The following is a 27,754-nucleotide window of genomic DNA, read 5'->3' on the forward strand; positions in this document are numbered from 1 at the left end:
ACAGAGAAGTAGGAGGGTGGAATCCCCAGGGAGGGCAACGGGCTGTCAAGGAAAGCCTTATCACCTGGGCTGGGGCTGCTAAGAGGTGACATGAGATGAGGACAGACAAGAGTGGGTAGTCCATGGCATTGTCCCCCCCTCAATATGAGAGTCCTTGCAGGGAGAGGAGAGGGAGGAAGTAGAAGACAGTAAAAGTCAACAAATTTTGGGGGGGAAGTTAGGAGTAGAAAGAGAAGAAATATGGTCATAGCTGATGCAGGATGTGAGATCCAGGGAGGGCTACTTTGTTTTACTGGGATGAAAACTGCTAGAGCATGACTATATTTTGGTAGAATTTTAGTCTGAAGAATATGTATTAGATTGGCCCCGAGATAGTAGTGATGTTCAAAGAAGACAGAAACGGATTTCTGCCTCATGGAACAATCCAGAGTAGCTGAGCTGTGCTCCATGAGTTCATCCAGGGGCCCAGGTTGAAAGGGGTGACACTGGCATCCTCCTGAATTTGGGGCCTCCATTACTGAGTCTGTGGTGACCATGTCAATCATTTTTTTCCTAGCCAATGAGAAAAGGAGGCTTAGAGCGAAGGCCCTTGCCTTTATGAAGATGACCTAAACACTGGATACATATTCTCTCTTTTCTCATTGGTCCAGACCTCATCACATGGCCTTAACTCATTGTGGTCTCAAGCTGGGTGGAGGAGTACCAGTTAAAACAAAATTTAATTACTAAAAGGAAGATGGAGAAAATGGATTCTGAGAAAAGCCCATTTCTTCCACTCCTTGGGGTGAGAAAGGGCGTTACAATATATTTACTTCTGTTTCTAAACCATGGGCAGTGCTTGACTTGTATTTGGTACTTAGAGTTCAGCAAGTTGAATTGACTATTAAAATTAACCCTCTTCCTTCTAAAATGTCAAATTTGATTATAGGCTCTGAATTACACAATACTGCCACCTTTCCTCCTCTCCTCTGCCTTTTCTGTGGACCTAACACTTTCTAGTAAAAGCATACAGACAGGAATATAGTATTTACTTTCAAGATTTGCTTAAAAATCTAAAATGTAAGAGGAAAAAAATTTGCTAGTTTTGTTTGGATCACTATCTTGTTCAGTGTTTGGTCTTGATGTTTACATATGCTTTGGGCAACTGAGCATATACCAAGTTGATATGTCTTTTATTCAATAGAAAGAATAGCTGGTGATTGTAAATAGTAACCCTCAATAGAAAATGTGGATGTAGCATTTAGTTTATAACATGGATTGGTATTTGTATGTTCCCCCTTCTTTCAAGTTATCAACCATATTCTGGTATGTATTGTCAAGATAGGAACTAAATGGTGATTTTACTGTGGAGTAGTATTTTGCATAACTTTGTATTATACTAATGGGTGTATCATTTGCTTAAAGTATTACACTAGCTCTTTGTTCCTGATATTTTTACCATAAAATTAGAATTAGGAGGGGAAATCATATGACAGTCTGGGATATTTGTTTTTGAGATATTTACCCTAACTTGAGATAAGAAATTACTTGAAATGACACGGTAGCTCCTGGCATAGCTCCTGTCTTGTTTTCGAGCAAAAAAAACAGCTTTAAGCATTAGTAAGGGGAGGAAGTAGTCCCCAGAAAATAAGTTCTTTGGATATGGTCAAGTTCACTTCCCTTGTTTGACAAATGTAGAAACTAAGGCACAAAATACCTAAGTGTCTTGACTTAAGCAAACCATTACAAGATGGTGCTTATGTTTTAGAAGGTGTTTTTTGGGTGTAAGAGAAGATTATTAAGATCTGTTGTTTGAGTCCCTTATGAGCTGAGTCCCTTGAACTGCCAGGGGGAAACAGGAGGAAGCCAGGAAGCAGCTGTGAATTTTCACTGATAAAGGAAGGAAAGCTAAGGCTCCCAGCCCTCCCTCCAGCCCCCCACCCCCACCCCATGGCTTGTCCATTTGGGGACAGGTTCCACCTCATGGTCAAAGCCTCCACCTTAGTTGTCACTATTCATTCAAAAGTATCTCACAGGGTTCTGAGAAACCAGAAGAAGGGTACCACCTGCCCATGGAAGAAAGGATAGATCCAGGTGTTCTTGAGGCAGAGCAGGAGCCCTTTGTAGAGATAGGGAAGGAGAAAGAATATCCACTTCCATTATTAGATCATCCTTCCCAGAGATTAAAATATAGATCCAGCTGATGAAGCAGATTCATTTTTTCTGAAATTAAATGTCTAAGTTATGTAATTATTATGACGTTACTTTAATGTCATTTTATGGCCATCTGTGGCGAAATCTAATAGGAATAAAACCTGTGATCCTTACAAATAAATTTTGACTTCTAGTTAAATGTTAATTTTGAACCATCTTTGTGGTCAATGTAAGTTGTCTATTGGATGGGTGCTCTAGGATTGTGTTTTGATTGCATGCCTGTTTCCCTTTTTTTAAACTGTGGTCTTGTGCAGCCTTTCATGGTAGCATCCTAGTTTTTGTGCCCAGGGAAGGTAATCACACCAAGTGATGGGACCTTGCCATTTTCTGTTTGCAGAACAATCAACCATGACGACCGAATCTGGCTCAGACTCGGAATCCAAGCCGGAGCAGGAGGCCGAGCCCCAGGAGGCAGCCGGGGCGCAGGGGCCTGTGGGGGCGCCACAGGGGCCAGGGCCCGAGCCTAGTGGGGAGGAGCAGCACCAGGTCCTGGAACAGTTCGAGGCCGCAGCACACAGCACCCCAGTGAGGAAGGAGGTGAGCCCTGGGACCCTGGCCACCACCACCATTCCCTATCCCTGCACCTGCTAGCATCACCCAGAAAACCAATGAAGGAATGTTTACTGATCTTTTCCAGGGTCTGAGTCAGCCTTGGTCTCTCAGCACTAGAGGGAACTATGAGGGTTCATGAGTTTCCCCTTTCTGGTCCCAGGCAGATGGAAATTTATGCAATTTTAAGACTTTCAATGAATGACATTCCACAACCTTGCTTGGTAACTCCTTCATTTGATTAAAGCACTTAAACCCACACTGAAATCTGGACTGTGGGTTATTGGTTTTATCTGGGTTTACAGGAGGGCTAGACACCACATCACTGACTTTAATTAGGCTCCTGATTGTTATTCAGGCCTCCGGGTTAGAGCTATTTTGATTCTTCCCCAGAGTCACTCTGATCCTCCTGTTGCCAGCTACTTTTACTGAATGTTCAGGTGATCTCTTTCCCTCTCTTATTTGTGTGTATGTTCAACTCTAGACATATTTAAGTTGTCACAAGTAATGTAATGTGACAGTTTAAATATTTCTTTTAAAACTCTTCATACAAACTATAAAGCATGGTTTATACTTGGGCTTTAAATGAATCCATCTTTAAATTAGTTTTAAATTAGTTTTAAAACTTCAAACCTGAAATCACCATGTATTGGGGTACTAGCTCACATGGTAAGCAAATCTAGGAGTCCTTGCAAACCATTGACCTTTACTTGGTTAAAGGTATATGTGTCAAGCTAGAATTTTAGAAGAGGTTGAGAGACGAGACAGGAAATCAACATGTTAGGGAAATTCTTTGGAAGGCACAACACATTATTAAAGCATTAAACTATATTTACAACCTGATTATTTCTTTTCCCATGGTATTTATATTCTGCTTTTAAGCAGTATTAAAAATAACATTTATTTTTATGCTCTGTAAATAGATGCTGTGTCTGATCTAAAATGTTTCGTGATGGGGAGCTGGGGGTTATCCTTCCAACTTGTTAAATAAAATCTAAGGAGCCATTCTTGTCATCATGGTTTTCCTTGATGGTTTCTTTTTTTAGAGATCTGAGGATGGTGGTGTTTTGATTGTTTTTAAACCTGCAGAAATTTAAAATTAGTAGACTGGATTTTTTTTCCAGTTATTTCCTCTTAACTGAAATGAAATAAATGTGCAAGTGGGAGATAATTGTACAGAAGAAAGAGTTTCTGTGCTGATACATGATACATGTACTTTATCATCTGGAAGTCAGATATCTGAAACAAAATGAGAGCAAGGATACTAAAGCCCTTTGAGAGAAAGGTAACTGGCTGCGGAGTCAGGAGAACTAGTTAATCCCACCTCTTCCCTAGTTATTTTAGGGATCTCTGAGAACTTGTTCAGCCTCTGAGCCTCAGCTTCCTCATTTACAAGATAAAAAGATCAGAAAAGGTTGTTTTATCAGGTCCTTCTGCTCTTGGCTTTGTTGATTCATACTAGGGGCCCAGTTATGTTGGAGATGAAATCAAGTACATTTTGGTCACCAGTGATGATTAAAATACGGCCTTGGCCGGATTGGAATTCCAGGTTACTAGTTTTCTCACCTGGAGGAAATTTGTGGAGATTGTGCCCTGTGCCCCTTTCTCTCTCCTGTGTGTTAAATGAGGCTAAGGAGACCTAGATGCCTACCTCCTAGATATATCATGAGGATTAAGTGAAATAGAGGGTTTGCCTAAAGGGATAATACTGATATTTTTAAATTGTAATGAATAATATGTGAGTACAATGGACATTTCATTTGAGGTTCTTGGTCTGCTCTTTTGAACTTGTTGAAAAAATGGACATGAGAGGCTCAATGATGGGTTTGTGCTTTAAGTATTTTGGAAACACCACCTCCCTTTGAACACTGGTGGTTTCAGGGGTGTCTGGAGTTGACCTGTAAGTAGCCCAGAAAGCTTATTTAGGGAGCTGGGGGTATACAGATAATTTTTATTAGAGGAAAAATGAAATTTTATCTTCCCTAATACAGAGAAAATGTTGATTCCAGGTAGTGAGATTTAAATAAAAACATAGCTTCTGTTGACTTTTCCTGTGATGAGATGAAATTGTAAATTAAAAGTGCAAAAGTCTTGGGGTACCTGGGTGGCACACTCAGTTAAGCATCCAACTCTTGGTTTTGGCTCAGGTCATAATCATAAGGTCCTAAGATTGAGCCCCATAGGCTCAGGGCTTGAGATTCTCTATCTCCTTCTTCCCCCTTCTCATGCTCGCTCTCACACACACACTCTCTCTCTCTAAATAAAATTTTTAAAAAGTGCTAAAATGTTATTTAAGTTATAAAGCACTTAGCAAATATATGATATAAAATTCCAAGGTTACCAGGGCACCTGGGTGGCTCAAGTCAGTTAAGCATCCCACAACAGATTTCAGCCCAGACCATGATCTCAGGATCACGAGATGGAGGCCCACATCTGGTTCTGTGTTCACCAGGGAGCCTACTTGAGATTCTGTCTCTCTACCTCTGCCCCTTTCCCCATGCTTGCTTGCTCGCTCTCTCTCTCAGTAAAATAAAGAAATCTTAAAAAAAAAAAAAAAAAAAAAAACCTCTAAGGTTACCAAACTTCTTTGGCTAACTTAAGACCAAAATTAATGCTTGACTTTTTTTTGGCAGTCCATCTTTATATGTTTGACTTTTTTGCAGTACTATTTTAATACTTTGATATGAAAGACTAACAGTCAAAAAAAAAAAAAAAAGTTGATTCAAGTTGCCAGAACAGGTTTCTTTTATTTACTTCTTTTAGCTACCTCTAGCCTTCTCAACTATTCTGGCCTTTGAAGTTGATTTTTCCATTTATTTCTTGGTCTCTTCACTCAGCAATTTGGACTTTTTATTCTGAAGAACTTCCCACAACTTTGCCCTGAATTCCTGTGCAAGGTAGTGGAAGAAAGGACTGTATAATCTGGGTGGAAAACCAGATAGAAAATGACATTACAAAAACAGAAATCCATACCTAAAATCCAAAATAAATCATACCAGAAGATAACTTGTGATTAGAGTATCATAAAATTGTAGCCACTAATAAGAAAGAAAAGTTGAAATGATAAACTGCAATCAACTTTTATTGTCAAGTTCATGTGCTTTTGGGATGATAGTATGTTCATGAGAGAAGCAATTTCATGCTCACTCAAGGAGCCTAGACTGAATTTCTGTAACATGTATTTCTTCAGTCTGTCAGTGTGCATTTGTGGAGTAGTGGAAATGATAGTCTCGCCCATGAGTTGAATTCACACTAACACTTTTGGTGATCATTTAATAGAAAAGGGCATTGTACAGGACAGATGCTAGCTACACTTGTGTGGCGAGTACAGCAATAAAGCATAGAGTTGTTTATCACACTTTGTCCATGTGAAACTGTTGTAACATTGAATCAACTGTATTTCAATAAAATAAATGTCTATAAACACACATATATAAAGATGGAGGATGTAAAGAGAATAATTGCACAGAGAGATTTTCAAGGATATTTATTGATTCAAGGGAGAATCTAACTGTTCCATAGGACATCCTCTGCAGTTTTGAGCCTAGCCTGGACTACACTGTTGTGCTTTGAAAGCAGATTAAAGCTTTTGGACAGATTTGATCTGCTCTTACACTGGCTCATTACAGTGTGGGGGGAGAACAGACCAAAGGGGATTACTTTGTGATGAATTTCAGTGCTGCTGGCTTTATTGAATTGATTTAGAGCTGAATTAAATATTTTAACAGTTGTAAAATTACTGTGAAGATTAATACTTGAAGCTCTCTTGGCCTTAAAGTTTATAAGATACTTTATATGGCGCATTGGAGGTCATGGAGTATAGAAGGAGCCGATGAATGAAGAAAATAGAGTACAGTAGATAAAATCTAAATGGCTTAAAGACCTGTACCATCAATGCCTTTTTAAGAAATCAGGAGTCCATTTGTATCCTCCTTTGCTTAGCAAAGTCTTGATGGCATTTGCTGACTCTGTGCTTCTAAATTAAATCCTGAGTCAAACTGAAATGAAGCCCTGTTAGTACATTTAAGTGGCAAAAGTTATTTAAGTGAAACCATTAGCATTGTAAATATCCATATATGTATACATGCCCATTCACCATCTCTTGATCCAGACATCTCTCCTGCTCTGGGAAATAGGAAAACCTATGTCTAAAGGGCTCTGCTCTTGCCTGAGCAATGCAATATTTATTTCCTGTCTTGCAGTGAAAACTGTTCATTGTCTGCTCTTCACAGGTCACTGACAAGGAACGGGAGTTCGCTGCTGGGGCTGCAAAACAGCTCGAATATCAGCAATTGGAAGACGATAAACTTTCTCAGAAATCATCTAGCAGCAAACTATCTCGATCTCCATTAAAGATTGTCAAAAAGCCTAAAAGCATGCAGTGCAAAGTGATACTTCTGGATGGATCAGAATATACCTGTGATGTGGAGGTGAGTGCATATTTTAAAACCTTTTTTTTTTTGTCCCAGATACAGAGAATTGGAGAATGTTGGTTTAAAACATACAAGACACTTTCTTGTTTTCAGAACTCTGGAAAGTTATTCAGACCCAGCTTCTAAATACAAAATTCTTTTCCAAAGTCTCTAGCAGGATCAAATTACTGAAAATACTTAAAATGTCTCCAAAATGTTATAATCAAAAGAAAAATGTGACCTTCATTAGAAACAAAATATCCAAAACACTTTTCCATGGTAGGAAAAAAAATTGCAGCCTTAAAAATCAAGTTTTCTTTAATATCTTATGAGCTATCATTTAGATGAATTTGCTTTTTCTATTTGATTAGTTTTTCTATTTGAATAATTTTACTTTTTCTATTTTCAGTTATTTGATGATATTTTTTGTATTTGAGTAATTGCAACTTTTAATTGGTATAAACTTGATAAAGTTGTTAATTTCAGTACATGGTATTGACTAGGATAATTTGAACTGTGAATGTGCTCCTCTCAGAGTAATTTTTTAAATGTACATCTTGGTGGGCATTGCAGCTTGAGTATAAAGGGGTATACTATTCTTTGTTCTTTCTGTAAAGAAAACTAAAATCCCTCTCAGAGAAGGAGCAGTTGAATGACTTTTGTCAGAGAGGCTAAGGCAAGGCTAAGTTCTCAGATGAGAACAACACAGCCTGTCCATAGCAGTGGAGATGAGTGGATTTTCGTGTGTTCACAGAGCACATGCACAAGGCGTGAACTGAAACCATAGGAGCAGGTCTGCGTGTGCTTTGGCCACAGCACCTTTTCCCTGCAGCTAGGAGGGAGCAGCTTTCTCTTTCAGCAAGGTGATTCGGTTTCACATTGAACATTTTTACTCCAAGAGATTGTTCCTCCCGTCTCAGCCCCCCTGCCTTTGGTCATACAGGGATGGCACACATCCCTGTCCACCATCCCCTCTCACTACATGTTTACACAGTGCAGCTCTTCTGCTCTGTGTGCTGCATGTCTCTCCTGGGCACTACCAGCAGTGTATGTCTATGCGTTTCTAGTCCTCCGAAGACACTGCCGGCACCGAGCCCACCTGATACCCACATTCCTCATTCATTCATCTCTGCTTTCTCTGTCTGTAACCCCACCTCATTCCTATTATATTCTGCATAATGCAGTCCTGCACTCAATCCTTTTCTTGGATCATAAGATTTTCAAGTCCGTTTCATGTTGATAATGTCATTTATGGTGGGGATGTGGTTGGTTTACTCATTTTAGATTTGCAGGAACATAGAGGGAAAAAAGAGTTTTTTGAAAATAAATTCTTAGATCAAAAGTTACTTTATCACACACTAATTGATAGAATTTTGATCACCCTGTAACCTGACAAATCCTGATGGGCTGCTACAGGGAGTGCGGTGCATGTTCCAAGGGTCCTACCTAAGGCACAGATTCATCTTTTACATTTTTCTGGCTTTGATTTTTGACTAATTTCTTAGCTTAACGTGTCTAATTACTGGTTTAGAGATTTATTCTGGAAACTGGGAGATCCAATAGTATATTCCTACCTGAGTTTTACGCTGAAGCTTAAAAGACTTGTAACCATGAAAGAGATTGTATTTTGCTAGTGTGAATCCAACTTTCTGGAAAAAATTGATCTAAGTGAAGCTTTTTTCTTAATTTTGAGGAATCTCTTTCTATTGATTGTCTCATTAATGGAATAATTAGGGTTACCTGGCAATTGTCTAGTTATGGCTACCAGAGCTTTCCAAAGAAAAATCTAGAAGAAAGTTTATAGTGTTTTTTTTTGGGGGGGGGGATAAATGCCTCAAGGCTCTAAGTTTGCTTAATTTATATCCCGTCCTTCAAATGTGTCATAGACATAATCTATGTTTTTGAATTCAGAATTTTTATGTTGTAATTAACTTTGGTTATGATTCAGCGTTACTTTTAACGTCATTGTGAACATTTTGAGTGACAAGGCAAAATTAGTTATTTTCTTACAATAATTTTTTTATAAAGTTGACAGATTTTTTTTAAGATTTTATTTATTCGTGAGAGACATAGAGAGGCAGAGACTTAGGCAGAGGGAGAAGCAGGTTCCCCACAGGAAACCTGGTGTGGGGCTCCATCCCAGCACCCTGGGATCATGACCTGAGCCAAAGGCAGACGCTTAACCGCTGAGCCTCCCAGGCATCCCTAAAGTTGACAGATTCTTAAGAATTTCAAATAATTTTTTTTTTCTGGGACACAAAATCCTTGGCTAGGATCTTCTCAGTTTTACAGCAGCCATTAGTAGTGGGAGAAAATGTGCTCACCACTGACTGATACACTGTTGAGAAAACAGAGAAATGAGGGCATGGTAAAGTGAAATGGATTTATTTGTAGCTGACTGATTGAATAAAAGAAATGGATTGTGAATCACTGGCAAGGTTCTCAAGGCAGCCACAAGACTGAGCTGAAAACACATATTCAGAGTGACTCTTACCTTGAGATACAAGCTGTGGAACAAGCTTGGCTGGTGAGGTGCATGGAGTTTAGTAAACAGTGGTTGAAAAACACTGCCCTAGGGAAGGTGTCCTTCAGTGTTGTTCTCCTCTACACTGAGTTTTTATCAGCGTCTTGGATGAAGGCACACACACAACAAACACCTAAACAATTTTTTTTTTTAAGTGCTACACTCCATGTGTCAGAATCTAGGTTTCTCATGAAGTGGACAGTGTGTGACACTGAACTAACGTAGCAAGATAATGTTTAGCAGGAACGAAGTCCAACCTTCACTCTGTTTTTAAGGATCAGATGCAAATTAGAAATGTATTGGGGGAAGGGTGGTCAGGCTTAAAAACAGTTTGGGTGAAACTAACCTTTGGGTTTAAGTTGATTACAAACTCCGCGTTAACCAGCAGTGTCAGAAACAGCACGCGGTCACAGTTGCTTCTGCAGAAGTGCAGCGTGTGGTTTACTGAACATGGCCAGCAGCCCTGAGCCAGAGAGATCCCATCTGCGACATCTTCTTCATTAGTTCATGCAGGATAATGCTCTTCGGAGCCACAAAACCCGGGTATGAAAACAGATTTATCCACTTACAACCTGTGTGATTTCAAGCAACTTTAGCTTTCTGAACCTCAGTTTCCTTACCAGAAAAATGAGGGTGAAAATACTTGCCCCAAAAAGCCATTATTGAGAATACTAAAGGAGATGTTTAATTTGAATACTTTCTGCAACATAGCATATTCTTGATAAATGATGGCTATTTAAAAATGAGAATAACAGTGAATTCTGACTTTAGTGTTTTCACCAGAGAGTTATAGGATGGTGAGTGGTCTGGAAACCTCTTATGAAGAATGATTACAGAAATAGAATGTGTTGAATGAAGAAAACATTTCTATGTGTCCCATCTAGATTTTGAGGAGAAAAGATAGCTACTTTCAGTTACTTGGAAAAGTTGGCATTGAATGTCTGTCATTAACATATGTATTTTTTTTAAGGTATCGAAAGTAAAACTAAAGTAGACTTTCTTTATAGAAAGTCCAATTTTTAAGTAAATAGAAAACAAATGCTTTAAAGTATTGCTGTCAACCTTGTGATATGCATTCTGCAGTAGGATTCCAGCAGAAACTAGGTGCATTTATGGAAACCATCAGCCCCTCAGATGCAGTCTCAGACCAGACGACTTCCAGTGCCCCTTCCTACTCTAAAACGATGGAGAGAAGAGACACAAAGAAATCTGAATTTAAAAAGCAGAATTGCCTACCTAATTCCTATCCCCAACACATTACAGTTGTAGGTAAATTAAAAACAAAATGCAGGTGACAGTAACAAGCGTAATTTTTTTTTTTGCATTTAATTTTTTTTAAAAGCATCAAAAAGAACTTTAATGAAATTTCTACACCCAAGTGTTTTTCCCCCCATGGCTGGCTGGCTGGCTTATTTATTTACTTAAATTTATTTATTATTTATTTGTCTGTTTATTTATTTATGATTTTATTTATTTACTCACAAAACACACAGAGAGAGGCAAAGACATAGGCAGAGGGAGAAGCGGGCTCCCTGCAGGGAGCCCAATGTGTGACTCTATCCCAGGACCTCAGGATCATGACCTGAGCCAAAGGCAGATGCTCAACCACTGAGCCACCCAAGTGCCCCTATTTATTTACTTGAGAGAGAGCACAAGCTGGGGGTGGGGGGGGGGGGGGAAGGAAGGGGAGAGGGAGAAGTAGACTCCCTGCAGAGCATGGAACCTGATGCAGGACTCTGTCCCAGGACCCTGGGATCCTGGCATGAGCCGAAGGCAGATGCTTAACCTACTGAGCCACCCAAGCACCGCTCCCTTCTGCCCATGGCTTATTTAATGCCTTCATTACTTCACCATCAAATTCAACATGGCTTACCTCTGCCATGACTTCGTCCTGAGAATTTCTAGTCACACATAAAGGACCCTCCCTATCAACACAGACACATGCACGCAGGCACACATGTATGCACCCACATACACATTCCCACCTTGCACTAGCACAGCTCAGGTCTCTTTTCTTTTCTTTTTTTTTTAAGATTTTATTTATTTATTCATGAGAGATGAGAGAGAGAGAGAAAGGCAGAGAGAGGCAGAGGGAGAAGCAGGCTCCATACAGGGAGCCTGACACGGGACTCCATCCCAGTTCCCCATCCCAGTTCCCCAGGATCATGCCCTGGGCTGAAGGTGGCACTAAACCGCTGAGCCACCCAGGCTGCCCCCCAGGTCTTTTTCTTTTGAAACCACATGGTAGCATTTCCTCTGCCCCACAGTGCTGGGGTGAGACAGAGCCAGTGACGTGAAAAAGCAAGATATGAGGCTTGGTTGTTCTCTGAGCACAATGACTGAACACTTAAGTCTTCAATTCCTGCCTCCTCATGTTCAGATGGAAGCCTTTTCCAGTTGTGTTGGTTTTTTCATACTTCTCTCAAGCAGGAGGCTTAGATCATTGTAGCATTTACTGGCTCTCCACCTGAAAAATTACTTCCTCAGTAATTTTTTAAAACTCTTCAATCTTGATTATCTAAAATATAACAAAATTATTATTAGTAAAATATAAGAAAAGATCTTACAATAGAACGCCATCTTTTAGCATCTTGATATATACATTTGGCAAATGTTTACACACTACCCTATTTTCATGTATACCAGCAGAATTACTAATACTGCCATTCCCTTCTTATTTTATTGGACCATTAGAACACCTGCAACTTCCTATAGCCAGTTTACTATCATTGTTGCTGTGTATTTCTCGGACATAAATTTTGAAAATGAAAATAAAGAAAACTGTCCCAGTCCCATGCAATGAAGGAAATAATCCTCACCATATTTTGTTCCCATTGCTTCTGTGTTCTGTGGACTCATCTGAGTCTGACTGATTAGCACACAATGTGTTTCCTAATGACCATCCAATTAGAAATGTTTTCTCTTGTTGGGGCACCATTCTAATATAGTCTGGTTTGGTTTTAGGAAAATAAGACATGATCTGAAATTTGAGCCTGTATTTCATAATACAAGTTTGCTGCTGCGTATGTAAAATGTTTAAGCCATTTTATGATGTAGTTTGGTTGGTTCTCCCCAAGAAACCCAGGTGGAGGAGGAGTCTGGTGCATCACTGAAACAGCCATAGAGGGTTTACCTTGCAGGTGTGACTTACAAGGACCCTGCTGTGTTTCTCTATGCATTTGAAATGTCACCATCCTCCACTTAGCCCCTAAATACTGCTGACCCAGTGATGAGAGAGACTTAGTGCTCCTGGACCCAGTTAAACCCACACAGGACTCGTACCTCCAGAGAAGATGGCAGTGAATTGGCCACCCTGGCAAGAGATTTCTTTTTTTTTTTTTTTAATTTTTATTTATTTATGATAGTCACACACACAGAGAGAGAGAGAGGCAGAGACACAAGGCAAAGGGAGAAGCAGGCTCCATGCACCGGAAGCCCGATGTGGGATTCGATTCCGGGTCTCCAGGATCGTGCCCTGGGCCAAAGGCAGGTGCTAAACCGCTGCGCCACCCAGGGATCCCCCTGGCAAGAGATTTCTTTCCAGATTGGGGCAAATCAAATGGAGCCACTTAGGTGCAACAGCAAGACCATTAAAGCCTGTCCCCCTGGTTTGGCCATATCCAGAGGTCCACTGGTTGAATGGGCTCCATGACTGAGTATCATTCAGGTCATTCCAGGGTGGTTCAGATTCCCAAACAAGCACAGAAATGGGGCAAGTTAGCTCCAACAAGCTTTCTTGATATGCTTCTAGAGATGCTTTTAAGGAGGCAGAGAAGGTGAGAAAATTGATGGCACCATGTCCTAAATGTGCTTTTTGCTACCCTCTAACTATTGGTCAGGAAGGGACTGTTTAAAAAATTTCCAGTTTTTGTGTCTTGCCCATGATTTGATTAATTGTCCAATTCATTTTTTTTTATTTTGTATTTCTACTTATATGGGATTTGGTTGGGAAAACAAATTCATGGTCTGAATTTTCCAATTTGTATAGGTTATTTTAAAATACCTGACAGGTGCTTTGGAAGTCCTAGACCAGACAGCAAGTAGAATTGCCATAGTCCAAAAAAAGTTGATTAAAGCACCTCTTGGTTTTCACAGATTGTAAGAAATCATAATTATAAGAAGTAGAAAATTAAGGTTTTTTTCCAAACTGGTACAAACATCATTCACTCAATGCTATATAAGTCACAGAGTTTTTGAGTGTATGTAACCATGTCAATTCCACTTTAACCTCTCAGTGGGTTTCTGCTCAACTGAATGCCTTACCATACATACCATCTGTCATGTGCTGTAGCTGAGGGCCCGGGCCAGCAGCAGCAGCTTTCCTGCTTGAAGATCGATGCCCCTGGGGACTCCTGAGGATGGAAGGACTGTAATTAACTCTGTTTCCTTGTGTGATGACTCTTTGGTGCAGCTATAGGAACACTTACATACAAGGACTGTTAACACACACCTTCTTACTTCCCTACAAAGCCAGTACCAAGTATTTCCACAGTGTTCAGACTTGCCCTCATTAAAGGCTTGGCTAAGGAAAAAGGAAAAGGAACACTTTTTACTAAAGTTGTTAAATCTTTCCTCCTGGTTTTCATTTTTAAAAAGTCATGAACTCTCATAGTGCATCATGAGTGTAGACATGGTCTGTTGAACACACTAAAAACGCTGTATCAAGGATAAAAATCACTGAGGAATTCTTTTTGCTTTTACTGCCAATTGTCACGTGGAGTCAAGGCCCAAGGGGAGATTTATTTTGCACGTGTCAGTAGTCTGCTGTTGTGATGCTGAAATGCTGGGTTTGCTTTTCAAGGTCACTATTCCTTCACTCTTTACATTTCCCCTGTGTTTTCCGACCACCTTGTGGTGCTGATTTGGTGAAATGAACTTGCCTGCTCTGCATGCAGGCAGGTGGGAGTCAAGAGCAAACCTGCTCTGGAGAATGGTCTTGTATATCATCTGCTGCTGACCACACAGAGGTTGACTTTCATGAGGATGTTCATTACATGTTTGTTTAATGAAGGGAACGATCTTTCAGGTTGAAAAATAATCCTGGTTTTCTACCTCTCACTGTCCTGGGATTAAGATTTCAGGATGTATTTCATGTTTTTGTATCCAGTTTACTTGTTTAAATGTCACCTCCTTCAGAATATTCCCCAGTTTTATCTCTGAGAGTTGTCACATGTGCCCTGAACAGAGCCTTTTAAAAGCCTTTTAAAAGCTCTGTGTGTGGCCTTATTGCCACAGACCCTTGAGAGATGGCAGATCGGCCACTGAGCTCAGTGTAAGGTTTGTTCTCCTGGCTACTTCTCCAGAAATAATCCCACTTAGCATACTGGTTTAGGGTTAACTTGAGGTTTAGGAGAAGACCATGTAAAAGAAAGAACACTTGTTACTCTAAGCACCATTCTTGGGTGTGAGAGACTGACAGGCATGCCACCTAGCACCCATCCTGTTTCCACATGCTGAGTGTCAGCTTACACCCCCTATAACTCAATCTAGCACCAAAAGCCAGGGAATTGCCTCCCTGCATTAGACAAGACATTCCTCATTGCCCTCCTCAGGAGGAGTCTCCCAACATGGTAGACGATCGGTCCCTTGTGTGGTGATTACAGCCTCCCATCCACACAGATTGAACTGGCCCCACGGCGCTAATTCAGGACCACCTGCTACCAGCCAGCTGCTCCAAGCTCCTTCCTAGCAGTGGACCTATATTACAGCTTCAAAATATCACTTAGTCACCTCATTAAAATCCATGTATTTTCCAGAATACATTGATCAGTTTGTACAGAGCAGGCACTAAGGCATTTTTTTTAACAAGAAAGTGTATCATTTGCGTTTTAATTATTATTTGCCTTAATGCAATTTTTTTTTCTGTTTGTAACAATTTCAATCCATAGAACTAACGTCACCCATGTGCAAAATCCCTCATGGAGTTTTATTAATTTTGCAGAGGCTTTCATATAAAGTATTTCCCGAGGGCCTGTTATGTCCCAGGCACTGGAAATCAAGTGAGCCAGACTTCAGGCTTCCTCAGAGGCAATTGTCTTACTCATAGAGTCACACAATCTTAAATCTGAAAGGGATACTGGGAATGACTTTGTCTTCTCCCTCATTTCACTGATGGGGAAACAGGCCCAGAGCAGTTAATGGTGTATCTGTGGACACACAGCCTGGCACAGGTAGAGAAGGGCTAGGTCCCAGACCTCTTGTCCTCTGGGCCAGTGGTCTCTTTACTACAGCTTCAGAAACATTGCAAGTCTATATCTATAGCTGCAGAAGGAACAAACCAAAACATAGTATTTACCTCTAGCTTGGGCTTGTGAAATGGTGGGATGAAAAGAGAAAAAGGAGAAAGATCTGCTTTTCAAATTCTTGAATAATAGATTATTGAATATCTCTTTTATTTGTAATTCTCCAAGCTTTTGACATCAAAGTCGATTGGTTTTTCTAAATCTTGCAGTTTATGTAGTTTTTAGGCAAGTAAGGAAGCAAGACTACCAAAGTGTCTCCTCTGTTGACTTTCTTGTCTCCTTTCCTTCTTTTTCCTTCCCTCTCTCTGCTGTGGCTGGAAGGCTTTGACACCTCCTTCCAGCACATCCTCAATAGACACTCTCATAGGTGTCTCCTTTTAATAAACAGGCAGCTCAACTCTAAGCCTGGAATGGATTGATTAGGCCTCCCTGGGTGCTACGACTGTGAGCAGATCCTGTCCGAGAGAGACAGGTCAAGTCAATGGAAAGAATGTCATTCTCTCAAAACTTCTTAAACCTAATTTCTAAAAGTGATTGCGGAGCCTTTGCTTCTGGTCATACTATCATGAGATAAGATAAAGATACTATGTGAAGAGTAGGCCTTAGAAGCAACATTGTTTCATTTTAAAGAAGAGAAAAAGAGCTGGGGATCTAATACAAAGGCTCTTCAAATGGGTATATGGAACAAAGTTCATGTTGGGCTCGCTCTTTACCTTAATATAGAATAATTTTAGGCAATCCTATGGTTTCTATGGTCCAGCTCAAAGTGAAAAGGCCAGAGGAAACTGAAGACCCTGACCATCCCTTCTGGAGAGAAGCACATTTCATTTTACTATGATTTTTCTTTCAATTTTCCTGATCAATTGCCAGTTCGTTTTATAATTATAGCATTTCCCCCATGAAAGACAGGTTATAATTTTCAAGATTATAGCTCATCTCCCCTTAGTTAGCATTTAAATTGATGCCTTTCTTTTCATGGAAATAGTCTTGGCCCTAAAGGAAGTTGAGGAGGGAGACTGTTATCAGCCACAAGGTTAGAAAATCTTTTCATAGATGAGGAATAACCTGGGACCTTTTCTCCACCGCGCGGTAGTCTCTTGAATTTGATCTCACTTTTTTGGATAACCTTCAATTTCAGAGGCAGGTGTCTTTTGACCTTGTCTTCAAGGTCAGAGGCCTAAGAGCAGCACCTGTGACCTCCTTTTGAATCCAGAATTGAAGTCCAGTAGAATCCCAGGTTCTTAGAGTAGGAGGAGAACATGAACTCTGGTTCCATCCCCACAAAATGTGTGTCCATGTGTGTGTACCCATGCACGTTTCTTTTTTTTTTTTTTTTAAAGATTTTTATTTATTTTTTCATGAGAGACACAGAGAGAGAGAGAGGCAGAGACACAGGCAGAGGGAGAAGCAGGCTCCATGCACCGGGAGCCCGGTGGGATTCGATCCCGGGTCTCCAGGATCGCGCCCTGGGCCAAAGGCAGGCGCCAAACCGCTGCGCCACCCAGGGATCCCTCCATGCACGTTTCTAACGAAATTTAGAAGTAGGTTCAGGGATGTCTGGAGTGCAGTATGATAATGAAGGGACAGGGTAAAATATTTACAAAGAACTAGGTTTAACATGACTACTGGCGTATACACATTGACTGATCCAGTCGATAAATGAAGCACATGGTCCGGCAGTACTTGGTTCAGGGTTTGGCTGGTACCTATGTGTTATGGTCCAATTTCTGATCAGCATGTAAAGGGAGGTCATTGTGGTACCATGTTACTCTGAAGAATATTTTTAACTCAAGAGGAGATAATTCGTTGTATTTATGAATAAGTACCTTTTTGTGGTTTTACCGTTGCTATGATCTTGTTACTTTTTATAGCAGAGGGCGAAGGGAAAATCTCATAGTATTTCAGCTCACTCACGTTTGCTGTTTGGGTATGGCAATTAAATAATTTAGCAGGAGATGGGAAAAATAGGAGAGAAAGCTCTCCTAAGATGTTTCATAGTGATACTGCATTACATGCCTTATTATTTTTTTGTTAGTAACATATGCTGTGGCTGATATTTATTGCAGCCACAATTAATAAATTACAGCAGCCAGTTTTGACACTTATTTCAAGGCTAATAGCGCATTTAGCTTTGAATGTAAGCCCCATTTGGAGCTATCAGTGACATGAAAAACAAATTGTTCGTCATTTTCACCAAGGTTTTATATTTTTCTCACATTTACACATTCTCTTAAGTTTTCCGTATTAGACAAATATATGCAGGGTATCCAGTACAAGTTACACCAATAAATAGAGGGCCAGTTAAAAATTCTTACGTGAATTGAAAAATTAGATTTGGCTTTGACAGATTTTAACTTGCTTCAATAGCCGGGCACTTTTGCTGAGAAACTTGCCCTGTCGGTTTTTATGCTGTGCTACTTAAAACTTTAGGGTTCATTAAAGATAGAATAGTGGAAATGTTGAACTGTAATTTAACTTTGAATCCATTCACTGAGTAGTGGAAGCAGCAGATCAATTTAAAGGATCGCTTTCATGCAGCTTTTAAAAGTGTGTTTATGAAATGCATAATGTGGAGATGCCCTACATATTGAACATATGAATATCTATGGAAGTATCATGCCTCAAATCAGACTGCAGGATTATGGTACAGTAGAATTAGCTTTCGCAATTGACTATATAAAGAATTGAATTTGGAGCCTAAGGGTGTTAAACGGTGGGAAGCACCATATCATAGTAGCAGTAGGCTCTGACATCTTGGCTTTGCCATTTGTTTGTAAGTTACTCATCCCCTGAAGTCCTTAGTTTTCTCGTCTGCAAACCAGAACTCACAGGGTGGTTGGGAGTGGTATCGAGACAATATTAACTGCTTGCAAGTTTCAGGGACCCTGTTAGGCCTACAGTGGCTGGCAGATTCGCAAGCTTCCCTAACTTTATGGAATTTCCATTCCCTAAACTATAAGTATATCCTTCTAGGCCTTGTCTGTAGCATACATAAAAATACTCTGTAGAGCAGTGATTTCTTAATATAAAAATAGTATCCTATCCTCCATACTATTTAGGGACTTGCTTTTGGCCTTCGGTAGGTGAATGGATAAACAAACTGTGTTGTAGTCCAGACAATGGAAATAAACTATCAAGCCATGAAAAGACATGGAGGAACCTTAAATGCATTTTGCTAAGTGAAAGGCGCCAGTCGGAAGAGCTGCATACACTATGATTCTGATTATATGAGATTCTAGAAAACGCAAAATTATGAGAGAGTTGAAAGATGACTTGTCAGAGAATAAGGGGGAGGGGAAGGGGCACATAGAGGGATGAATAGGCAGAGGGGGTTTAAGGCATTGGAAGTCCTCCTCATGATATTAAAATGATGATACACGTCAGTCTACATTTGTCTAAACCCAAAGGAGGTACAACATGGAGAGTGAACTCCAGTGGAAGCTATGGACTGGGTGATGATAATAACTCAGTGGAGGCTCGTTGATTGTAACCAGCCAGCCAATATTGATAGTGGAGGAGGCTGCGCCTGTGTGGGGCAGGGAGTATGCAGGGAATCATTGTACTTTCCCTTCAGTTTTGCTGTGAGCCTAAAACTGCTCTAAGAAAAAAGTTCAATTTTAAATAGCAACAAGAACAACTAAACCAGTTACCTAGAAACTCATTAGGATTGAAAAACGACCTGGAAAACAAAATTTGCTTTTTTTCCCACTGCCCGGCTTGAACCTGCTGAGAATAGAAGACACAGCTAAGGTGCTATTTACTGTGGTGTCAGAAATCAGTAGGTGTTTAACAAGCCTGAAGATGTTCTGAAAATAATTATACACACTCCATTTCTGGCTTTCAGTGCTAGTCTCTTATCCTGGAACTGACTCACATTTTATGGCGAGCAAGGAGGTAGTATTCCTTGGCTTCAGTAGTGAACTCCCTCAAATTATACAGGAAGGTCTGGCAACATCATCATCACCCTGTCCCTCCTTCATCTCTGGTCTCTTTGGAAGTTGGTGCAGAATGTTCTTTCTACTTCTACTAAGCCTTGACTCACTGTATTTTCTGATTTCTTACCTAGTGACTCTGAGTGATGTATTTCAAGAGCATTCTTTATTGTTCAGTTTTATTTTAAGTGTCTTTTCAAAATTCAGGTCATCCTTTCTATGCCCTTCTGTAGCATGTATAGGATGTGAGAATGGGTTTTTTTTTTTTCTTTATTTGTTTGCCTCTTACCATATTAGGAATTCTCTGGTATGCTGGGTTTTAATTAAATAGCTGGGGACACGTAGAAGTAGCCAGAAAAGAGGAAAGAGATGGGAGCCTACCCAACTCAACTTCCTTTTCATATTGGGACAGATCCTTTACTGCTGTAGGGAACTTCTCTCTTGCTTGAAGAAATTGGGAGTGGCTGTTTGAGGCCTATTTCCTGGACTCTTCTTTCTCTCTTAGGAACTGGGTTTTGCACTGAGGGGGGCACTTGACGGGATGAGCACTGGGTGTTATTCTGTATGTTGGTAAATTGAACACCAATAAAAAATAAATTTATTATTAAAGAAAAAGGAACTGGGTTTTGAGGCAGGGCTAGTGATAAAAAGCAAAACTGCAGATCTTCAGCTGGTTGTAAATACCTCCTTAGGAGTAAAGTTTTCTCAACCCTGGTTCATATTGTTAAAAATGATAAGCACAGCCATTACTATTTGGCAGGTAGATACTAATTATTAGAGAATGTTGGCAGACTGTCCCTGTGGTGGTATGTAAGGCAACCTAAAGACCAGTGGCATTCATGTATTTTATTTTATTTATTTTAGAATTTCCAGAATAATTCTAATTATGCTCAGGGTACTTATGTAATTCTGTTTAGAGCTTGAGCAGGTAAGGAAATGTGAAGAGCCAGCATCGAATATATTTGAAACATCAGGGGCACATGGGACAGATGATGCTGGAAAGGAAGGCCAGCGACCCATCAGGGAGGATGTGTTTTATGTGCTACCAAAGTTGGGTGTTGTTTAGATATTTTGATTTTCTTTTGCTGAGTAACAGATTACCATAAACTTAGCAACTTAAAACACCACCTATCTATCATCTCACATTTTTCGGCTGGTCCTCTGCCCTTGGTCTCATAAAGCAGAAATCAGGTTATTCACTGATTACATCTTCCTCTGGAGGCTGAATGGAGGAAGCCCCACCTTTGTGCTCTTTAAGCTCTTGGCAGGATTCATTTTCTCCTGATTGTGGGCCTGAGGTCTCCACTGTCTTACTGGCTGTCAGTTGGGGACCCCTCTTGGCTACAGAGTCTGTCTTGGGTCCTTGCTATGAGGTCTCCTCTGTCTCAGCAACAGAGAACCTCCTTCATTTTGAATCTCTGGACCTTCAGATCTGTCTGCCTCTCTTTGTTACCAGCCTGAGAAAACTCCGCCTTGAAGGGCTTATACAATGAGATCAAGCCCACCCGAATCATGTCCCTTCTTAAGGTCAGCTGTGTTGTATAGCATAACCTAATCATGGGAGTCAGATCCACTCTGTTCACAGTTCCAGGGTTTGTGCCAGGTGTATACACCAGAGAGACAGGGAATCTTGGGGCCATCTTAGAATTCTGCCTCTGACAAGAGGTGATGGGGTTTCCGGGGCTTTACAGTGGGGACCCATTTGGCCATTTGTGTTTTTTAAAACATATTTCTATGAAATAGTAATCGAAAAGGAACAGACTTGAAATGGGGACATTAGTTAGCTCTTCTAACATACCATGCAAGAGATGCTAAGGACCAGAATCAAGGCCGTGGCAGTGCGATAGAGCGCAGAGAATGCATTATAAAGAACTATCCTGAAAATGAGCAGTTGATTAACTGGATGTAGGTTGGGGATATAGGTAGTGATAAGAGACGGCAAGTTATAATGACTTCTGAATTTCTGCATTGAGTGACTGCATAGACAGATGTAGAACATAAGGAGAAAAGTTTTAGGGGAAGATAATGAATTTAATTCAGAAATATTGAATTTAAAGTGCCTGGAATATGAAAGTAGCAATCTACTATTACAATTGGATATATCGTTCAGCATTTGGAAGAGCAGGCAGACTGGTAGGCTTTGAGATAACCATTATCTTTCATACTAATTCAGATATGGGAATAAATGAGATCGTGTGGATAGTCCATGAATAAATAAGAAGAGCATCCATAGCCAAGCCCTGGGGAATACAGGGGAACGTTTAAAGCTGGAAGTGGGAGAGCTTTGTCAAATCTCCTTACAGCCAGTCCTGACCCATGTGTGCCATACCCTTCACTGATGCACTGGGTGTGCCTGAGCCTGTGGGGGCATTAAGTGTTGATTATAGTTGGCTGAGTAGCCCTCAAATAGTCCAAAGAGAAAGTCTGTGTAGGAAAGCATATCCTTTCCAAATGCCATTCAGGCATTGGTTGCACTATTGAATGTAGAAAACAGGAAGCTGGAGATTGTCTAAGGTACCATCCATTGAGGAACAAAGTAAGCATTGTCATTCCTTTGTGATGGATTCTTGTGTCTCTTTCCAGTTTGTTGTTGATTTTCCTTTTATTTCTTTAATTTGGCCTTTGCTGTCTTTTATACTTTGGACTCTCCTCCATTACACAAAGTGGTAAGAATCATATGCATTTCTTATAAGGAATGACTGATCCCAGATTTCTTTTAACAACTTAACAACTACTAGGAGTAGTTTTACATTGGTATACTGTATAGTTATGATTTTCTAAGGTATCATGACTATACTATGAACTATGAAGCAGTGGTGCTGTTCAGAAAGCGCTCTTAAAATTTTTATCTCAAATTAGAAAAAATAAACCCCTTATTCATAGCCTCAGGAGTTGTCCAGTTGGGGACTACAGTGATGCCCTGCTCCTCACTCAGATATTACTCCCTACCCCGCACCAACCCCCATCTTTCCTCCCTCCTGGTCCAGGATAGAAAGGCATCTAGTGCCGAACTCAGGGTTTGCTTCCCTCTCTCTACAGCAGAGAAGCAAAGGATTCTTTTCCTCTCCAACCCAGAGGTTGTTCTTCTGGACAGGGTCATGAATTCCAAGCTTTTTGTTGGAACACATAACATTTCCATCAATAAAGTTAAATTCCTATAGCTTGTTGGTATGATTTCCCTTATGTGATGACTTTTATGGATTATTTTATTTCTAGATAAATGAAATTTAGGTCTCTCTCTCACTTCTCCTGCCAAGGCTGCTCTGTTTTGTTAGTGTTGCCTGGTGACTGTTTCCTGAAATCTTGGTACAGGATATCTCTACGAGTGGCAAATTAAAATGGCCAGATTAGATATTAATTCACGAAATGCTTTGATCAGTGGAGATTTCTTCTTTTCAACAAATAAGATATCCTTGCTGTGTGGGAATATATTTTTTCAATGTAACAGACAGCTGTGTTTAACTGGTATGTACATTTATAGTCATTTTCTAATAAGAGTGAAAGAAAATCCTATCTCTAAGTCCTGTTGCCACTTAGGAATGCACCTCATTTTCCCTGCTGCCGCTTATAGAAATGAGTGATGGTGTGCAGATGTACAGCCAGCACAAGAAATTGGTTCTTATTATGGTGTTTGGAAAACTGGGAAGAATAAAGAGACTTGTTATTTCTTATGGAATGCCATGGTGACAGCAAATAAAGTCACTAAAGAGCCACCACATTCTTCAGGGAAATGCCATTAGACTGAGCGTGTTGAGCTTATGAATGGTCTTAAATGATTACCCCAAGCAAAATGCTTCAGTTAATGTGCCTAGTTATTCCTTTAGGGGAAAAAACTGTCCAGAATGTCATGATCTGCAGACCTTCTTTAATAGTACAATGGCAAAGAGTTCATTATAAGGGGAAAAAAACCCGCCAAAATTGGAAATGTATTTTTTTTTTCAAAAATACATTCTACTTGGGGCTTTTATTATTTGTCCCCTGCCATTTTCTAACAAGTATTCAAGGTGTTTTGTGTAAGTGCACAGAATGTAACAAGAAGAAAATAAATTCAAAGAAAGAAGCACCAAGAGAAAATGGAAGAAGCCAGGAAGGAGGTCAGTCCAGAAACACATGTTCTGAGCTTTCTTACAGGCCCTGGGGAGGAAACCTGGACTCTTGGTGTCTGCACAATAAAAACACTCCAGTTTCAAAGGTCTCCAAAGAAACGTTTTTTTCTGAGTCCGCTTGTTTGAGAGAAAAGCTCTCCTGCAGTTCTCTGCTAGCTTTTTCAAGGAGAAGATCATGAATACCCATCAGGAAAGCCTCAATGATTGTTGCTTCTCTCAATCTGACCTTCAATAATTAATGATTTGTCAGTTTGAGATTATGCTCCTCGTTAATTATCTGAGATTCAGTGCTTTTTATGTTTTCAGTTTATTGCAGAGCTGTATTTTTAATAGCAGAACTAGGGATGATATTGACATCTGCCAGGAGAGGTGAGAGTTTCTAAATATGTTCACAAAGAGAACATCAGTCTCCTTTGGCAAGGACATAGGCCATGGAAGTACTGGAAGTTAAGGAAATATTTGAAGTTAATAATGGATCCAGGCCATTGTAGAGACAAAAAGATGCTCCAGGCCCCAACACTATACTTTATAGAGCATGACTTCAGTGATTCCAGCTCAGAAAAACTTTAAAGCTTCGGGAATTTCTTGTGCATTCTTCAAGATAACCCCAAAGCAAACTGTGTGCCCAGATATGTAAATATTAATCATCTCCTTTATTGGGTCATTAACTATAAGCCCATTAAATATTGTGATTCCTACAAAAATACTGATTTCACTTTTAGAAAAGTTTTTAGGTAGCAGGACCAATTGCACACTTGAGTTAACTCTCCAGTCTGCTATTTACGCTTATCTTTCTACTCTCCTCTAGTTAGATGAGGGAGAAGAAATTATCCTTCTGACTTTTCCAGGAATTTAAAATAAAATTTTAAAAAGGGGATCCAGAACACATCCCAGGACGTGGGTCCCAGTGCATGTATTGCTGTCCACATTCATTGCCAAGACTGTACCTACTGTGCGTTTGGTGTGATGTTCAGGACTGTTGATGCCTGGAAGGTCAGGCTGATTAAGTACAGTGGAGTCAAGGGAGGTCCCTAGAAACCATGATCCACCTTATGTTTTTCTGTTTCAGAGTGATGGGTAAAGTTTGTATCAAATGAACGTAATGGAGCGGAACCACAGCTCCTTGAGGGAAAACCTGAGAAATTTATTAGCAGGTTAACCTGAAGCATTTGAAGGAGATTTTTAAAACTAATAGGTTTTTCATTTGTGGGAATAAAGTACTGCCTTCATGCAAAAATAGGAGGAAAAAAAATCTAACACTCTAGATCTGGCCAAAGCAGATTATACCCACGGGGTAGAAAAATATAAATAATTTGGTCATGAACAAATTTCAAAGATCAGGGCAGTTTTGGAAGAATTTGAAACAAGGAATCAACCTCGGATGCTTTTATTTAGCTTGCTTTTCTTTGCGATTAAGAAAAAATAATTCTATGCCAGGCATTGTGATACATGCGGAGAGTCCAGTCCTGAGTTAAAGCTGCTTGCCTGAGAGACTAACATTAACACTATTCAAATCGTGTAGAAACCAGTGTAAAACTGCCACCCTGACCCTGACCAGTGCAGTGCAGGTGCTGTATAAGCATATCTTCTGGGATTTGAGCTAGTCCTGGAGGTCAGGGATGGAGTCCTGGAGAAGAGAACTAAAAGACAAGTGGGTAGAACATGCCAGGGCCCAAAGATGGCTTGTGCAGCCTTCGTTTGGGAGAAGGGGCTGAGGGAAGGCCATATGAAGGAGTGTGGAGGTAAAGGGGTGCTTTGTAGGGGGGGAAGCTGAAGAGGTGTAGGGCCTTCTAGGTTGCACTGGGGTCTTACCACCTTCACACTTGAGCTGGCTGTGTCCCAGAGCATCTCTCACTACTGGATCTGATAGTCAGACACTGCTCTTGCCACATGAACTCATTCTCCATGACATTTTTTAAATGTAAATACAGAAGTTAAAATAAATGTGATAACGTCTCAGGGGTGACCCCTTGGGATTTGACTTCACATCATGGACCCCAGGCATTTTGCTGCCCATCTTATCCTTGTTAAACCAGCTGAGAGTGGGTGGGGCAGCTTTCTAGTACCAACAGTAAAGGAAGGGGGAACAGCATCACATGAGCCCCTGAGAACATCTCTAAGCCTCTCAGGCCCAGACTTCCCAGTTCAACCCTAAGTGCAGGGGAGCTCCAGGAAAGATAGTTACTTTCTTGTGACTGCAAGAAAAAGCAGAAAAATCAGAATGAGTGCATAGGATTTTCCTCTTTGCTTGAATAGAATGTTTTCCATTTTCCTGCCAAATATATTACAGTTGTTTCTTAGAGCAAAAGCCTGTACCGACTCGAAAAGTAATTTTTCTTTTTTTCTTTTTTTTTTAAGATTTTATTCATTCATGAGAATACACAGAGAGGAGAGAGAGAAGCAGAGACATAGGCAGAGGTAGAAGCAGGCTCCATGCAGGGAGCCTGATGTGGGACTCGATCCTGGGTCTCCAGGATCACACCCTGGGCTACAGGCAGCGCTAAACTGCTGAGCCACCAGGGCTGCCTGAAAAGTAATTTTTCTTGATTCATTTTGCTGGGTTGTTTCAGTTTTTATGTGATTGTACTTAGTACCACTTTCTAATGCTTTCTTTTTTAAACCACAAAACTTAAATAATGATCTTAGATTCAGTTAACAGCACTAACACTCTTTTGAGGTTAAGTGAGTACCTAGAACTGCTGCGAGGAGAGCAGCTCCTGCCCTCCTAAGTTTCTCGAACTCTGCACGCGTGTTTCTGCAGACCTGTCTGCAGAGATGGGGCCTGTCTGGTCCCGTTTAGAATCAGAACCAGGCCTCTCTTCTTAGCTGAGTTGAGCAGTCTCCTCCCCACCCCCTTTCACAGGAGTGAGGACTGACAGGCAAGGAGGATTAGTGCTGGCTTTTCAGGATTGGGAACTCAGGCAGTATTAAGCCATGATGCCCCAATAGAGTGGTGTCAGAATACAGTAGCAGCCTTTGGCACATAGATCCAGCCGTATCCCTTAGTGGTTCATACGAGGTATTACACGTGTCAGAAAAAGTTGAAGAAAATGTATTAAAAAATCAAGATATTTAAAGATCGAAAGGGTCTTTTCCCCCCTCTATCTGCTGGATTTTAAATATTAATCCAAATTACATGTTCACATAAAGACTGGACTGGGGACGCCTGGGTGGCCCAGCAGTTGAGCATCTGCCTTTGGCTCAGGGCGTGATCCTGGAGTCCCGGGATCGAGTCCCATATTGGGCTCCCTGCATGGAGCCTGCTTCTTCCTCTGCCTATATCTCTGCCTCGTGCTCTCTCTGTCTCTCATGAATAAATAAATAAAACGTAAAAAAAAAAAAAAAAAAAAAGGACTGGACTGCTTTCAGTATCACTTAGAATGAGATCATCTATTTCTTCCAGAGGCTTATTCATATTTCATTATAGGTCTTTCATACATTGTAAGATCATTGTAATTTATAAACTATTTAACTGGTAAAATGATATGATTACATTTTAAAATTATGTGAGTAGTTTATATAATAACCCTCATATCCTTCCTCTCCTGCTTTTACAGCCTTGCCCTAGTAATAGGCTAAAGCTGTTGATGGAAAGGACACAGGTTCACTTATTACCTATTTGTTTAAAGCCACGACAGTATTATTCTTACATTGTTTTGATCATTGATGCCTCCTAGATTTGAAAAGTTAGTGACAGTGGTGCCACTTTTTACTCATGAAATTGATATTATTAAAACTCTTTTTTTCATTGTCAACATTTGCATTTCCTATGGCTGTTTATTAATGAGTTATAAAT

General features: G+C 40.3%; 1 protein-coding gene across 50 annotated transcripts in view; it reads left to right on the top strand.

The window, feature by feature from the left end:
* Nucleotides 1-27,754, top strand: part of EPB41L3 (erythrocyte membrane protein band 4.1 like 3) — a 227,621-nt gene that overhangs the window by 137,782 nt on the left and 62,085 nt on the right. For 39 of the 50 annotated variants that reach the window (XM_072734976.1, XM_072734987.1, XM_072734956.1 and 36 more), the window contains exons 2-3: nt 2,531-2,730; nt 6,975-7,172. In XM_072734976.1, the coding sequence (XP_072591077.1) occupies nt 2,531-2,730; nt 6,975-7,172 (398 nt within the window). The remainder of the gene's footprint in view (nt 1-2,530; nt 2,731-6,974; nt 7,173-27,754) is intronic. The other 11 variants (XM_072734974.1, XM_072734980.1, XM_072734985.1 and 8 more) reach the window with 1 other exon arrangement.

This window comes from Vulpes vulpes, chromosome 13 (genome assembly GCF_048418805.1).
Source record: "Vulpes vulpes isolate BD-2025 chromosome 13, VulVul3, whole genome shotgun sequence".
NCBI classification, from domain to species: domain Eukaryota; kingdom Metazoa; phylum Chordata; class Mammalia; order Carnivora; family Canidae; genus Vulpes; species Vulpes vulpes.